At 42.1% G+C, this 16,878-nt stretch overlaps 1 protein-coding gene across 6 annotated transcripts in view; it reads right to left on the bottom strand.

The window, feature by feature from the left end:
• Positions 1-16,878, bottom strand: part of DAAM1 (dishevelled associated activator of morphogenesis 1) — a 208,603-nt gene that overhangs the window by 69,713 nt on the left and 122,012 nt on the right. For all 6 annotated transcript variants that reach the window (XM_077265188.1, XM_077265205.1, XM_077265179.1 and 3 more), the window contains 2 exons: positions 7,118-7,207; positions 2,642-2,713 (listed from right to left, as the gene is read on the bottom strand). In XM_077265188.1, the coding sequence (XP_077121303.1) occupies positions 2,642-2,713; positions 7,118-7,207 (162 nt within the window). The remainder of the gene's footprint in view (positions 1-2,641; positions 2,714-7,117; positions 7,208-16,878) is intronic.

The raw sequence follows: 16,878 nt of genomic DNA, 5'->3' as shown, positions 1-16,878 counted from the left end.
ACAAAGGACTCTTAGCCATGACTGGATAAAACAACTGCTCTTTTCATAAGCCCCTCTATTAGTTATGTTTATCTGCAGAGATGTGAGGGGGCATTTATCCTATCTGGAGTATGCACCTGGCAGATTTCCACACTGCAGTTGCTCAACAGCTGTGCCGTGCCACCATCGACTTTCGTTCGCATGGACATCACACCCTTCAAATAAAATGTTATCACTGACACCCATTCAACGGCCCGAGTGAATAGACAAGGCCGTAGTATGTGATTGATAAAGAGCGACAAGTTTTCCAAAATAAGTGAAAAGAAATGAGCTTGGCAGACATGGACTTGAGAATTTCCTAAAGCATCTGCATAGACTAATGGTCAATTAAGGCTAATGTTCACATGTACAGTAATGACCCATTAGAATGGATCCAGCAGAAATCAGTTGTGCAGACTTTTTATTTCAGTTTTCAAAAACTGATCTCTGCTGGATCCGTTTTTCTAAAATTGCAGTCTATGGACAACTGATTGGTTAAATAGTCTTCCATTTCTAACGGATACAGCAAGAAAAAAACGGATCCGTTAGAAATTGGAGAACAATCAATGGCTAATAAACGGATCCGTTGTCAATAGACTTCAATGTTAAAAATAGATCCAGCAGAGATCAGTTTTTGAAAAAAAGGACTAAACAGTTAAGGCTGCATAGCTTTTTTGCTAAAAGATTTCTGCTGGATCCCTGCTAACGGATCATTACTGGACATATGAACATAGCTTAAAGGTGCACGCCCTGCAAAACGGATACCCTGAAGTGGCCAGAATTTTCTCAAGAGTGTTCATTAAAGAGATTGTTTACATGAAAAGAAAAAGAGGAAGAGAGTAGGGTCTGCAGTGCCATCTATTGAGTGTTACAATCCTAAAACTCAATATTAACGCTAAAGAAAATGTGTCAATTTTTTTTTTTTTTAGGTTTTGATTTTATGTTAAACTTTCTCTTTGTCACCTGTAATGACTGTGATCTGAGCAGAGCCATCATATCAACGCAGCGCCCAGATCACAACAATTATCTGTGAACACTCACCAGGATCGGACTCCAATGCTGCATCTGTGATTCGATCCAGTGACGCGTACTCACGACTGGATGAACTCGCCACTGAAGTCTTGATTCCCGGAACGAATGTGTGCACACTTACTGCACCTAAGCAGAGCAGTCATCATTGGGGCTGCAGTGCTCAGGTTACAGTAATTACCGGTGAACGGACAGCAGTGCTTTGGCTGTGACTTCACTTAGCGGTGAGTACACGCCACTGGATGTAATCGCAGCTGCAGCGCTGGTGCCCGTACCCAAAGAGTCCTCAATGATGATTACTGTGATCTGAGTGGAGCAGTCATTTTATTGCAGCACTTATCACATTACCGGTTACTACTGTGATCTAACTCATCAGGTCTGGGTACCAAGACTGGTTGGTTGAGTAAAAGGACTTTGATGGAGGTCTAAGTGGCAAAGTTTCTCCTTGAGAAAACTGCCAAGCTTGCAAAAGTAGACTTGTAGGCCAGGCAAAAGAGCCTTTAACTCCTAGACCTCTGTCAAAGGTCTTTCACCCTTCCAGCCTAACAGACACAAAACAGCGAAACCTTTCAGGGCAGAACAAATTGCTTGAGAATAGAAAGCTTTTTCCACTTGCATTTTTACAGAAGAATAATGCAGTTTGCAATGGTATTCTTGCCTCAAAAATACTGCAAAACCACAATGCTAGTGTTAACACATCGTATCTAATTGCACAGACCTCTTACAGCTCCTAAGAGAATAAGGCTTCTTTCACACTAGCGTCGGGCTCGGCCCGTCGCAGTGCGTTGTGCCGAAGTTACCGACGCTAGCGTTGTATACGCCGCACAACGGGGGCAGCGGATGCATTTTTCCAGCGCATCCGCCGCCCCATTGTGAGGTGCGGGAAGGTGGGGGCGGAGTTCCGGCCGCGCATGCGCGGTCGGAAATGGCGGTCCGTCGGCAGCAAAAAACGTTACATGTAACGTTTTTTGCTGCCGACGGTCCGCCACAACACGGCGCAACCGTCGCACGACGGTTGCGACATGTGTCTATCCATCGCAATGCGTCGCTTAATGTTAGTCTATGGGGAAAAAACGCATCCTGCAAGCACTTTTGCAGGATGCGTTTTTTCGGCAAAACGACGCATTGCGACGGATTGCAAAAAAAGCTAGTGTGAAAGTAGGCTTAGAGTAAGAAGTGGGGGAAGGTACTCATATTTCTGCTCCTGTCTGTCAAGATTGTCAAACATGCAAGAAATTGAATTATTGCAGGCACCATAAATGCTGTAAAATGAGGGAAAGTAAGTTCCAGCACCTACAGTGCTAGCAGAGAGCTAATGAAGACAAACTAGCCAGATAAGAGATAAGAGTAAATGGCAAGCTACAAAACCTAATAATTTGGACAGTTCCTATATATAATAAACTGGTATTTTCACTAAAAGCATTTTGGAGGATAAAGGTATCAAGACCATGCTTTTACTTTGGTCTGTGTTTTATTTTATTTTTAAGTGATATTTGCTCCCTCCATTTACTACAAACCGCGATCAACTAAAAATAGTAGGAAATGTAGATACAAAACTAATCGCAGATGCAAAGAAAGACAGGGGGACACTTACAGCAGCCATAGAATTAAGTTCATCGATGTAGAACTCCGGCCAACTTGTCGCACTTTTGTCTTCTTCTTGGTCCTGTGAGAAGTGAAAAGCAAACATTAGTTTAAAAAAAAAAAAATCTTTATTTTTATATAGCGCTAACATATTCCGCAGCGCTTTACAGTTTTGCTCACATTATCATCCCTGTCCCCGATGGGGCTCACAATCTAAATTCCCTATCAGTATGTCTTTGGAATGTGGGAGGAAACCGGAGAACCCGGAGGAAACCCACGCAAACACGGAGAGAACATACAAACTCTTTGCAGATGTTGTCCAAGGTGGGATTAGAACCCAGGACTCCAGCGCTGCAAGGCTGCAGTGCTAACCACTGACCCACCGTGCTGCCCAGTTTTAATTAGTTTTAATATATATATATATATATATATATATATATATATATATATATATATATATATATATATATATATACATATACATACACACACACACACATTAAAAATATATTATATAAAATATATTATATTTTTTATATAGTTTTAACATGATATATATATATTTAGTTTTAATATATATGTCGTTAACAAGGAAAATGGAAGAAACAAGGACAGCCACACAATACAATACACAACATCAGCTGCCGTAGAGATGAGAAGATACATGAAATCAGGACATCCCATGACCACCATCATCAATGCTACCCCTTCCCACCCAGGACCCACCGAGACCAAATGTGGAAAAACTAGACCAGAATTAAAGCAGAGTTGTGATTTCTATATATAAACTAAAGGGAAGAAAGTCTTGAAGATGAAAAGACGCCCTTAGAAGACCTGTAGAAGAAAGACAAAGCGTATTCTTCTAATGAGTTGTCACAACTGGTTTACATTTAGCGGAAGAGCAGGAATAATTGCGTTACAGTCTTCAAGAGAACATCTAAGAAGTGGGATTTATTAGAAAAAAGGAAATATGGCCGACACATTGTACTGGAGTGATGGTCTGCTGGAAACACAAAAGATGCTGTCGGGAAAGGACACTCGCATATAAATAAAGGAAATTAGTCTAATGTAAGATTTTGGCTTTGGAGCAGAATTAGGGTATATCACAAATGTGCCCATTTTCAGATACACAGCTCTGTATATGGGGCGTGTCCTACCCTCACCTATATTAGATATATGGGATCAATAGAGCTTGTGGCATGGACAGTACCTTAACCCTTACATCACTGTAGCTCCAGGAACGTTACTGAAAATGCAGCCCACATGCCAGAGGAGCCAAAAGCGCCATCCAACGTTCTTTGGGTTTGATCAAAGACAATAAAACACCCTTCTTTTCTATATGCGTCCTGCAAGACTTTGCTTCTTTCATGCAGAGAAGAAAATGTGGTTCCTCAGTCAACACCATCTTCCCTTTCCATGTTAAAGGGAATTCATCAGCACAAAATGTCTGTTCAAACCAAGCACAAGCGCTCGAGGCACCCTTGGCGCACAGGAGCAGTTCAGGGCATCTTCCCAATTACTTGTTTTCCATCTATCTCTGTCCTCCACTGACTCCAGTAAGGACAGAGCTATCAACCAAGGAATAGGGCAGAGATAGATGGGTAAACAAGTAGGTGGGAAGGTGCATTGAAGTGTTCGGCCACACCAAGGGTGCACTGTCTGCCTGTGCTTGATATGAACAGTCACTTTGTGCTGATGGATTCCCTTTAACATGGAAAGGGAAGGTGCCTGGTGTTGATTATTACCAGTGAGGAACCACTTTGTGAACCCATTTTTGTTTCTCTGCATGAAATAAAGAAAGCCTTGGTTATTTTAGTCTGACAAACTAATTCACTTTGAAAGGGTCCCAAAAAATTCCCCATACCATTCTTTTGTCAAATAATTTTTTGGTAAAGTGTGGTAAAGGCACTTGTATAAGTGTGGCAGTATGGAAAATGTAGTTCAGGGCTAAGTGCAGGAGCTTTGCTACATCCACAGACCTGAGGATCAGTTAATTGAACAGCGTGCGTTCCGAAGATCAGGAAGAGCAAAAATGCTAAGAACAAAATCCACATCTCTAAACCCTTCAGTGAGTAACTAAACCTTCTTCTTGATGTTTCAGAATTAGCAGGCACTTGAATTGCCCGCTGACTAGTGGGGTACAGGTCCTGAGACCCACAACAATCATGCAATAGATCTTAGATAAGACTCCAGCCCGGCAGGCAGGAGCGCAGCCCGGCAGGCAGGAGCGCAGCCCGGCAGGCAGGAGCGCAGCCCGGCAGGCAGGAGCGCAGCCCGGCAGGCAGGAGCGCAGCCCGGCAGGCAGGAGCGCAGCCCGGCAGGCAGGAGCGCAGCCCGGCAGACAGGAGGGCAGCCCGGCAGACAGGAGGGCAGCCCGGCAGACAGGAGGGCAGCCCGGCAGACAGGAGGGCAGCCCGGCAGACAGGAGGGCAGCCCGGCAGACAGGAGGGCAGCCCGGCAAACAGGAGGGCAGCCCGGCAGACAGGAGGGCAGCCCGGCAGACAGGAGCGCGTACAGAGCAAAGTACAGATTCAATGGAGCATAAACTGCGGAACCTATGCTTTTTCTTGACTCCATACTCCTTATGAGAAGACCGATACTACTAAGACCTGCAATTGCTGGGTGCCCATTTGGAGATTTTGTACTGAGGCTCATCAGTATCAATTACACCAAGGAGAATACATCTCTTTTATTCAACCCAATTTAGTCCTGAAGTGTAAGTCAGAATTGTCTGGGTTAAATTACTTGCAATAAATGGTCTGTGCAACTCAATTTAGTAAGTCATGATAACTCCATAAATTCCCAGCAGTCTGTATCATGAGGAGGGGACAGTAAACTTTTCAGCTCATCATTACGGGAGATGCTCTTTACAAGCTTATTAAACTGCTCCAGCGCGTCTGTTCCGTGCCGTTAAGTGGCATTGCTTACACAGCGCTATGCACAAACGTGGCGACCTTGACCTTCACATCTGGATGTATGCCCATCTCCCACATAATGAAAATAACCAGTCTGATGCCTTAACTGATATCCAGGCCATAAGTTCATCAGTAATACTCTCTTGCTTTTTATTAAGCCCCTATTTACACTCGTCCATTTATTTTAATGCATCTTATTGTGCAACCAGATTTAATGGTCGCTTTATAACACTAAGTTTTAGGTCCATTTTTCTGGATCGAGTCACTTGTTGGAAGTAGTTTAAACGCGGTCAGATCAGAGCTCTGCTTTTATCTATCTATAGCTATATCTATCTATCATCTATATATTATACATCTATCTATCTGTCTGTCTATCTATCATACATTATCTATCTATCGATCATATATCTATCTATTATACATCTATCTATATATCTATCTATTATATATTTATTATCTATCTATTTATCCCATATCTATCTATTACCTATCTATATATTATCTATCTATCTATTATATATATATATCTATTATCTATCTATTTATCCCATATCTATCTAGCTATCTATCTATCTATCTATCTATCATCCATCTCATATCTATCTATCTATCAATTATAGAAGATCGCTGAGGGACATTACATTTTTTTTATTTTCCAGTTTTTCAGTGCAATTTAGAGGAATTCCAATTACTCGGAAAACAGCCCTCCCCCATGGCACAAGTCATTGGCAGAGCTGATCCGGGCCTCCTAAGACCAGGTAGCTCTGTTGTACCCAGCAGACAAAGAACGGTCATATGATGTCACGGTTTTGCTATTGTTTTCAATAGACAGCATGCAGTGAGCGCCTAAGCTCCCCCTAGTGGTGGCTGCAGGAAGACAGAATTTTAAGATCTACGCAGGGCATTTTTTAAATTTGCTTTGTAGTGACAATTGAAAACAAATAACCTTAAAGGGAACCTGTCACCTGAATTTGGCGGGACCGGTTTTGGGTCATATGGGTGGGGTTTTCAGGTGTTTGATTCACCCTTTCCTTACCCGCTGGCTGCATCCTGGCCGCAATATTGGATTGAAGTTCATTCTCTGTCCTCCGGAGTACACGCCTGCGCAAGGTGACAGGTTCCCTTTAAGCAATGGGAACAGCTCACAAGCAGAGACAAAGAAAATTGGGCACAGAGACAGATTTCTTCAAACTGATGTCATTTGTTGTAGGAGCACAGCAGACGTTCTTAACACAGCACATAATCCGTAATGTACACAGGTCTGTCGAGAGTGTGAAAAATCAATTTCTCAATGATTGTTACGGAACATGCAAACCTTCTCGTCTGGGCCACCTTCCCTCATCAAAAACCACAGCGCCAAACAGCAGATCATTGTTTGTGACCTGGAGTGCATCCAGCAAATAAATTGGTTTAGATTATTTCTATTCTCCAGATCAGTTGTTTTTCTTCACCAGACACAACATTATGTGAAAACACTGCAGCCGAAGGGAACTGGTGTGGATTTTCCGGGTTGCTAACGTGATATTTTTGAGATCGCAAGTTGGAAAACATTGTGTTGACACTGCGCTTACCTTCTTCTTGCTGCAATAAATTTGCCATTTCTTCTCGTCTGGGAGGGCAAACATGGCTTCTCTGTGCTTGTCCGTGAGGTCCAATTCATCCTGGAAAAACAAAATACATCTGTTAGTCTTGTGCCAATATTAGATTATGTCTCAGCACAAGGAAACATTGGTAAATAGAGCTGTAATGGCTTCAAAAAATAAAAAAGTGGGCAACAAAACTGTTAAAGCCTTTCAAACTTTTCAAAAAAAACTGACATACCCAAGTAAAATGTATGAACAGAGTGATTTACATGCTTACAGGGATAATTTTGGATGGGTTTGCCCCTCTCACTATCAAGAACACGTAGCCCATTGGCTTGACTATCAGTGATTAGCAGAATAATGCAGAATTTGCCAGGGTAATTGTTAAATCCATTTCCCAATTGTGTGAAACTTTATTAAAAATCAGCTCCAACGTGCACCAAATTCCCAATATGTTTGGGCAGGAAAGCAAAGAAGCTCCCCAAATTTCAATTCCATAGAGAACTTGAGGAAGAGCAGAAGTCTTACAACATAAGGGTCAACATTGTAAATAAGGAGTCTTTGCATAAACTTGCATGCATTTGTCAATAAAAATGTAAATAGTAACAACTGTTTTAAATTTTTGTTTAGAGAAGTCAATAGTACAAGTGAAAATAAAAACAAACAACAACTTTGTAATATTACATAGTTATTAAGGTTGAAGGAAGACTGTAAGTCCATCTAGTTCAACCCATAGCCTAACCTAACATGCCCTAACATGTTGATCCAGGGGAAGGCAAAAAAACCCCATGTGGCAAAGAGTAACTCCACCATGGGGAAAAAAATTCCTTCCCGACTCCACATACGGCAATCAGACTAGTTCCCTGGATCAACGCCTTATCAAGGAATCTAGTGTATATACCCTGTAACATTATACTTTTCCAGAAAGGTATCCAGTCCCCTCTTAAATTTAAGTAATGAATCACTCATTACAACATCATACGGCAGAGAGTTCCATAGTCTCACTGCTCTTACAGTAAAGAATCCGCGTCTGTTATTATGCTTAAACCTTCTTTCCTCCAGACGTAGAGGATGCCCCCTTGTCCCTGTCACCGGTCTATGATTAAAAAGATCATCAGAAAGGTCTTTGTACTGTCCCCTCATATATTTATACATTAACATAAGATATATATATATATATATATATATATATATATATATATATATATATATATATATATATATATATAAATATATCTTATTAGAGAAACCTGCTTTTTTGCTCATCCTGGTCTGATCGATCATTTTCAAAGTTCTCAATTCACAGGTAAAAGCTGTCTTCAGAGGATACAGACTTTCCCATTACGGAGATAGAGGACAGTTGGTGCTCATAAAGTTCTACGGAACTTGAAGCAGAATGTTTGCGTAGGCCTCTAGCGCCTCCCCTCTCCATAAAAGCACCATCAACTCCAACAACGGCTGTTCTTAAACAACTTATGAAATACTTATAATTGTACATCAGTAACCATTGAAACATCTGAATTAAAAAAAAATCTAAAAACTCTAAAGCAGCAAACTTTGTGAAATTCCAAACTTGCATCAGTCTCAAAACTTTGGACCATAACTATACAGGAGAATGGTGAACGCAGACTCCGGAAAGGAGCCGAAGCCGAGGAAGACTTCAACACCTGCGCCCCTTCTAAAGCCTCTAATTTCCCGGCTGCACGCTCCCCGTGCACATGGCAGGTAAACATGAAACAGACTGCTCTTAATATTTCATTACCTGCACAAACTTCTGAAGCCGCTTGGCTTTCATTGCCACGTAAATGAGCAGCAGATGCTCGGGCGCAGCGCTGCCCCTTTGATGATAATTTATATCTACCCCCTTTTGCTGCTGATGGCATTATTCTTACTTCAAACAGCTCCATACAACACCAGACCTCAATAGCCCATATTAAACTTGTCCCTCTTCTTATTGTCTGCAGCGTCACTTTATATTCTCAGACCCTGTAATTAGGAAGAATTAGGAAAAAAAATAGCAATCAAAGCACCTAGGGCTTTCTCCAGGACTATTTCAGATGACTGGGTCAGCTCTCCTGACATCTCCATTTTAGTATATACTTGCTCCAAGATATTTGGTGTTAAATGCATATTTATTTATTTTATTTTATTTTTTAGAATTCTGCATTGTGGCGTTTCCTTGTTATTCCTCATGGAATTGCATGAATAACTTAACAATTTTGTTTTGCCATACCCTTTGGGTAAAAAGGGACCCTCAAACTGTCGAAACAGGTCCTTATTAGTGATGAGCAAACGTGCTCGGATAAGGCGCTATGTGAGCACGCTTGTGGGCTAACAGTGTCTTCGGCGCGCTTGAAAAATATGTTGGAGTCCCCGTGGCTGCATGTATTGCCGCTGATTGACAGCCACAACACGTCTGTTTGTTAGGCAATCCCTTCATGTGTTACGGCTAGCAAACAGCCGCGAGACATGCAGCCACGGGGACTCGAACATATTATTCGAGCACGCCGAAGACACACTGTTAGCACCTGATCATGGTCAGATAACACCTTATCCCAGCACGTTCGCTCATCACTAGTCCTGGTCCATATGGGAGCATGTGCCTGGTCCTGAATTTAAGGCCCCTACGCAAATTGATGAAAGTTGCAAAAAAAAACCAAAACACCGGTTTCAGTGGGATGGACTGACCATCTGATGATGGAGAAGGATCTTTCAGTTTTCACCGGAGTAAGGCAGATGCCAGAGGGGTCAGAAAGCGACTTTCTCCTGAACGCTCAGCTGAGTTGAGCCCTCATGTATATGGGAGAGTTGAGAGAGATAGTCTGCTGGATGAACAGTCTAGATGACCGCTATGTCAGCTGCATTGCTAGCTACTTACAAGTGGGCTCAACGGTTTGATCATTTTTGAAGTTTGCTTTTAAAATGAGACAAGCGATATTGGAAACAAGCGAGCAATCCCAGCAGATGACATCAGGGCACACGTATTTGCAGAGTTGCATTTTGCTCTCCCCTGTGAGTTGTTTGCTTTCCCCTGTGACAAGGAACGTCGGTTTATACAGAAGAGGATGTGCGAGTTCACGTCTCCTTCCTCCAACACAGCTCTTTATTTCCTACCCCTGCTCGTTCTGTGTTGTGGTCATACAGTCAGGCCTCCCGGGTCACAGGAAGCACCAATTAACAAGTCATCTCCTATTCTGTGCATTAAGTCATTGCCATCAGTGAGTACACCAAGTCATTGGGGGAGATCACACCAAAACTGAAGTATAGAAATCTACACATTTTATTGTTTTATAGCATCATCTGGTTATGACAAAACGGAGTCTATAACCATTAGGCTATGTCTCCACGTTCAGGATGGCCGGCAGGATCGCCGCAGCAGCGAAGCCGCTCGGCGCTAAGCCCCGCCCCCTTTCTGGGACGCGATCATGCTGGATGTGTTAACTCTTCACATCCGGGATGATCGCTCGCTCCCATAGGGCCCTGTGATATGCCTTGCGGGGACGCTGCATCCCCGCAAGGTGTACGGACATGCTGCGATCTGAAAAGACGCGCAGCATGTCCGGAGTCGCAGGGCCGCCGCGTGCGGGTTTCCACGCATAGTGGAGACGGGATTTCATCAAATCCCCTCCACTATGCTGGAACATCTGGACGCTGCTTTTTTGACGCTGCAGCTCTGCGCAGCGTCAAAAAATCAGTGTTTCCTGACCGTGGAAACATACCCTTAGTGTGTTTGGTTTTGCTTTCCTCATTCCTCTCCGACAATCTCTGTTTACTTGGCTGCATCAATGACATGCCATCTATCACAAGTGATGGCTGCAGCCAATCACTGGCCTCAGCTGCCCAGCCCCCTTGGTCACGATTGACTGTTCCAGCGTTTTTCCATGCCAATCTTTTCAGAGCTGAAATCTTACACCTAGGCCAATTAAGAGCGGCAGATAAGCACACAGAGTTAGAAGGCCGAAAAAAAAAAACATTTGTCCACCCAGTTCAGCCTATATTCCGTCAGAATAAATCCCCAGATCTACGTCCTTCTAAAGAACCTAATCACTGTAAGATACAATATTGTTACACTCCAGGAAGACATTCAGGCCTCTCTTGAACCCCTCGACTGAGTTCGCCATCACCGCCTCCTCAGGCAAGGAATTCCAGATTCTCAGGGTATGTGTCCACGTTCAGTTTTGCTTCAGACTTTGGTCAGGATTTTATGCAGGTAAAATCCTGACCAAAAATGCACCTGAGGTCACTGGCAGGTCACCTGCGGTGTGCCTGCGTGTTTTGCTCATTGTAGCAACATGCTGCGTTTTGAAAAAACGCACCGCATGTGCGTTTTCGCGGCAAAAACGCATGCGTTTTTTAACGCATAGTGGAGTCGGGATTTCATGAAATCCCCTCCACTATGCTGTAACATCTGGACACTGCGTTTTTGAAAAACGCAGCGTTTCCTGAACGTGGAAACATACCCTCACTGCCCTAACAGTAAAGAATCCTCTTCTATTTTGGTGGAAAAACCTTCTCTCCTCCAGACGCAGGGAATGCCCCCTTGTGACAGTCACCTCCCTTGGTATAAACAGATCCTCGGAGAGATATTTGTATTGTCCCCTTATATACTTATACATGGTTATTAGATCGCCCCTCTTTTTTTCTAGACTAAATAATCCTAATTTTGCTAATCTCTCTGAGTATTGTAGTTCTCCCATCCCATTTATTAATTTTGTTGCCCTCCTTTGTACTTGCTCTAGTTCCATTATATCCTTCCTGAGCACCGATGCCCAAAACTGTACACAGTACTCCATATATATATAACCTATAGAGAAAATGTACGAATCAGACCTCAAATTACAAAAAAATACCAAACTTTATTAAGAACTGAAAATAACAGAAGACAACATTGATGATGTGTACCAATACAAATGGCACCATAGACCCGAGGCATATGTTTATATTATTATCCCTACTGCCATATATATGTTTCTCCAATGAAATATAAACCTATTACGCCCAGTGGCATATAAGCACTATTCCCATAATATACACACTCCCATATGGCATGAACTATAGGGTTAAACAATCGTATTATTATTACCTCAGGTCTGATGGTGCCAGAGCCCCTACGCACGTTTCGGCTGCGTCAGCCTTCTTCCGGGGGAGTGGCATCATCAGATCACTGACCGGTTTAAATACTGCTCCCATCCAATTATAATTTCTTAAAATGCTCCACGTCATCTGGCCGCCACCTTGTTGAGGCGCATGCTCCGACCGCCACCAAGAGACCCGAGTCCTCCACAGCGTAATCAGATACTCACGCCCACACGACCGCCCAACCAGGCAATCACGTGAGCGCAAGACCCGATTCAGACACCAGTGAACAACGCACGGCCAAATGGTGAGGGGCACGCACGCGCACAGAGGCAGATCACATACGGAGCAGCGCCACCATAATAAAGCAGGTTGTATTAACCCTTCATTTTAATTTTAACCCTAACATCACATATATAGACAGTGGGCAAGATAGAAGTACTACAAACTCTATAAATATATGAATACATATTAATAAAGTGCATAAGCAAGTGCATTAATACCTAATAATATAAATTACATACAAAGAATCACATTATAAGGTGCTAACAGTTTAATCTGCAAGCTATAATATAGAAACCTAATAGAAGATACCAGTATACTGATATCTAAAAAATAAATATATAGAAGAAAACACATAATAACCACATATAAAGAGCAGATAGTGCATACACTATTATTACAGTGAACAATTATATTAGATGTTTATACAAGACCGTGAACAACAATTAGAAAGTATGCATATACATATATACAAACAGTGCAGAGAGTTCATAAAGTGCATATTGTGAAAAAATTCTTCCATTTTCGTCCAACTGTATTCAGAGACTCACAAGGGTCAAAAGAATATGGCGGAAGCTAAAAAAATAGCAAGAACAGTTTTTATATTAAAAATCAACTAAAAAACAAATTAAAAAAAACAGATGAACCACACATTAAAAACGACAACTACGTTAAAGAAAAGGTGCAAAGCTCAAGGTTTCATTCAAGCCGTCAGGTTTCAAGGTGCGTAATTCCCAAATCCAAAGGGATTCTTTTTGGGCCAGAACCTTACTCACATTACACCCCCCCCCGTGGACTTAGGGGGACACAATCTATCCCCTTTACCCTCAGGCAGGAAGGGTCACTAGCATGAAACTGCTTGAAGTGCCTCGGGACACTTTTTGATAAATCACCGCCTCCTCAGGCAAGGAATTCCAGATTCTCACTGCCCTAACAGTAAAGAGTCCTCTTCTATGTTGGTGGAAAAACCTTCTCTCCTCCAGACGCAGGGAATGCCCCCTTGTGACTGTCACCTTCCTTGGTATAAACAGATCCTCGGAGAGATATTTGTATCGTCCCCTATATACTTACACATGGTTATTAGATCGCCCCTCAGTCGTCTTTTTTCTAGACTAAATAATCCTAATTTTGCTAATCTCTCTGAGTATTGTAGTTTTCCCATCCCATTTATTAATTTTGTTGCCCTCCTTTGCACTTGCTCTAGTTCCATTATATCCTTCCTGAGCACCGATGCCCAAAACTGTACACAGTACTCCATATGCGGTCTAACCATGGATTTGTACAGAGGCAGTATAATGCTCTCATCATGTGTATCCAAACCTCTTTTAATGCACCCCATGATCCTGTTTGCCTTGGCAGCCGCTGCCTGGCACTGGCTGCTCCAGGTAAGTTTATCATTAACTAGGATTCCCCTAGTCCTTCTCCATGTCAGATTTACCCAGTGGTTTCTCGTTCAGTGTGTAATGGTGATATTGATTCCTTCTTCCCATGTGTATAACCTGACATTTATCATTGTTAAACCGCATCTGCCACCTTTCGGCCCAAGTTTCCAACTTATCCAGATCCATCTGTAGCAGATCATTAAGAACAATGATGCAGAAACTAAAATCAAGGAAGCGGGCGAGACAGAGTTTACAAAGGAGAGCCTAAGAACTACCTGGAATCGAGACCTCCCATTGGACACCTGTGAACTCATTTGCACTTTGCAGTGCTGGGGTCCTGGGTTCAAATACCACCAAGGACAACATCTCCAAGGAGTTTGTATGTTCTCCCCGTGTTTGTGTGGGTTTCCTCCGGGTTCTTTGGTTTCCTCCCAAACTCCAAAGACATAGTGGTAGGGAATCTCGATTGCGAGCCCCAATAGGGACAGTGATGATGATGTCTGTACAGCGCTGTGGAACATGATTGCGCTATATAAGAAGCAAATTAAATAATAATTGGGTTAAAAGTGTGATTTCTCGCCTATAAGAACTCTCTGAAAGGCCACAAACTTGTATTCACATTTTGTATTTTAGCCCCCTACCTGCTGCCATTATTGCCAAAATACTACATTATCTCCTATACTATGGATACTACGAAAATAGTAATTTTTTGATTGATGCGGTCCAATCACTGGGACCCCCAGTCATCCCAACAATGGGGCTTTGAATCCCAGGAACCATGGACTTCGAATGGAGCAGAGGTCAGGCATGGACACCTTCTTTTTCGATCACAAGATACTATAATAACTTGGTCAACCAGATGTCACTTGGCGTTACAACTAAGCTCGTCATACACGTTCATGAGTAATCTAATGTCAGAATTAGACAAGCAAGATGATAAAAAGATAAGCGGCACCAGAAATACTAAAAGTAATACACAGTGCTGCTCACCATTACTGGCACCCCTTAATTTTTTTCATAGACTGTACAATATTTTCAGAAATAAATGGAAATGTACCAAAGTTATATCCTCAGGATTTTTTAATTAGTGGTCCAAAGTAATACAACAATAAAACATTGTTTTTCAACTTATATGTTGCAATTTCAAAGGAGAAACAGAATAAACAGCATGTGCAGCAATAAAGGCTCCCCTAATTAACACTTGGTTGTACACCCTTTAGCATGGATGACAGTGCTTCTTGTAGCCATCGATAAGCTTCTTGCACTTCTCTTCTGGTATTTTCTCCCATTCTTCCTTTGCAGTTTGTTCAAGCTCTTGAAATTGCAGGGTTCTTTTTCCCCAATGGTAGATTTCAGCTCACCTCAAAGATTTTCAATGGGATTGATGTCAGGACTTATTGACTGCCATTTTAAAAGTCATTTTTTTGCTTTCTCAACCATTCCTGTGAATTTTTTGATGTGTGCTTTCGGTCATTGTCTTGCTGGGGGACCCATGATCTTCGACTCGAACCAAGTTTTCTTACACTAGGTAGGACATTTTGCTATAAAATCTCTTGATAATTTCATGATTCCTGTGATATGGTCAAGGCATCCAGTACCAGACGCAGCAAATTAACCCCACAGCATCATGGATCTTCCATCATGCTTAACTCTTGGTAAGGTGTTCTTTTCCTTAGAAGTTTCATATTGTGCCGACTGTAAAATTGTTGCTTTGGATTGCCAAAAAGCTATTTTTGTTTCATCGGTCTACAGAACATTTTCTCATAAGAATTGTGGTTTGTCAAGGTACTCTTTGGCAAAGAATCAGAACATTTTCCCATTTCCCATAAGATTGTGGTTTGTCAAGGTACTCTTTGACAAAGAATCAGTTGTTCCTTTTTAGGTCTTTTCTTTAGGAATGGTTTCTTCCTTGGCATTCACCCATAAAGCTCTGCTTGGTTCAGTATCCGATGTATGGTACATGTTGAAACCATGACCCTAGACTGTTCCAGGTTGGCCATCAGGTCTTTGTATGTTTGAGGTGGTGTTTTTTCCACCATTCGCACCAACCTTCGAAAACATCTATTGTCCATTTTCCCCTTTGCCTCACGTCCAGGGAGGTTATTGATAGTACGATGATTGGTAAACTTCTTAATAACATTGCGCTCTGTTGAAACTGGGATACCAAGGTCATTGCAGATGGCCTTATACTCTTTGGAAGTGTTGCGTTTGCTAATAATATCAGTTTTGATGTCATCAGACAGCTCCTTTGTCTTTACCATTGTGACAAAGGAACAGGGCCTACCATGTCCCTTATTAAAAAAAAAAAAAAAAAAAAAAAAGAAGTCATGATTCATTAGCTAATTTATGTCACATGGCACCAACAATTAATCACAGTTGATTCTCATTTGAGATTTACCACAGGCGAATCAATATGTGTTTCCATATTAACTTAATGTAAAGGGTGACAATTCCAGTGTCAAAGCTATAGTTAGTTTAGTTTTTCTATTTTACCCTCCCATTGTTTTTATTTAAATTGTTTATCATTTGCGGTTATGTATTTAACGCAAGTGCTCTATACAAAAAACTGCTTCACTTGATTCTTTTTTTTCAGGATATATTCCACATTATGTACTTAAACTTCATGGGTGCCAATAACCATGACCAGGACTGTACCTAATCATGTTAGGATATGTTTACACAGTGTCTCTGGAAGTAAAGTTTGAAGCAAATTCTGCTCCAATCCACATGGAAAATAAAGTACCGTATTTTTCCGACTATAAGACGCACTTTTTCACCCCAAAAATTGTGAGGAAAATGGGGGGTGCATCTTATAGTTGGAACGCAGACTTACCGGCATTGTGGCGGCGACAGAGGTGCGGGGATGATGTGGCGCGGTGAGCTGTATGGCGTGAGCAGGGTCCCGTCCATATTTGAAGTGAATCCGCGGCCCGGTATTGATGGAGAGCAGCAGAGCTGGGTGAGTTACGGTATTTTCCGGTGGCGGCGGCCATCTTGCCTGAAGCCGAG

Source organism: Ranitomeya variabilis, chromosome 1, assembly GCF_051348905.1.
Source record: "Ranitomeya variabilis isolate aRanVar5 chromosome 1, aRanVar5.hap1, whole genome shotgun sequence".
NCBI lineage: Eukaryota > Metazoa > Chordata > Amphibia > Anura > Dendrobatidae > Ranitomeya > Ranitomeya variabilis.
Note: the sequence above shows the minus strand (reverse complement) of the source record. Positions and strands in the feature narration are given on the sequence as shown.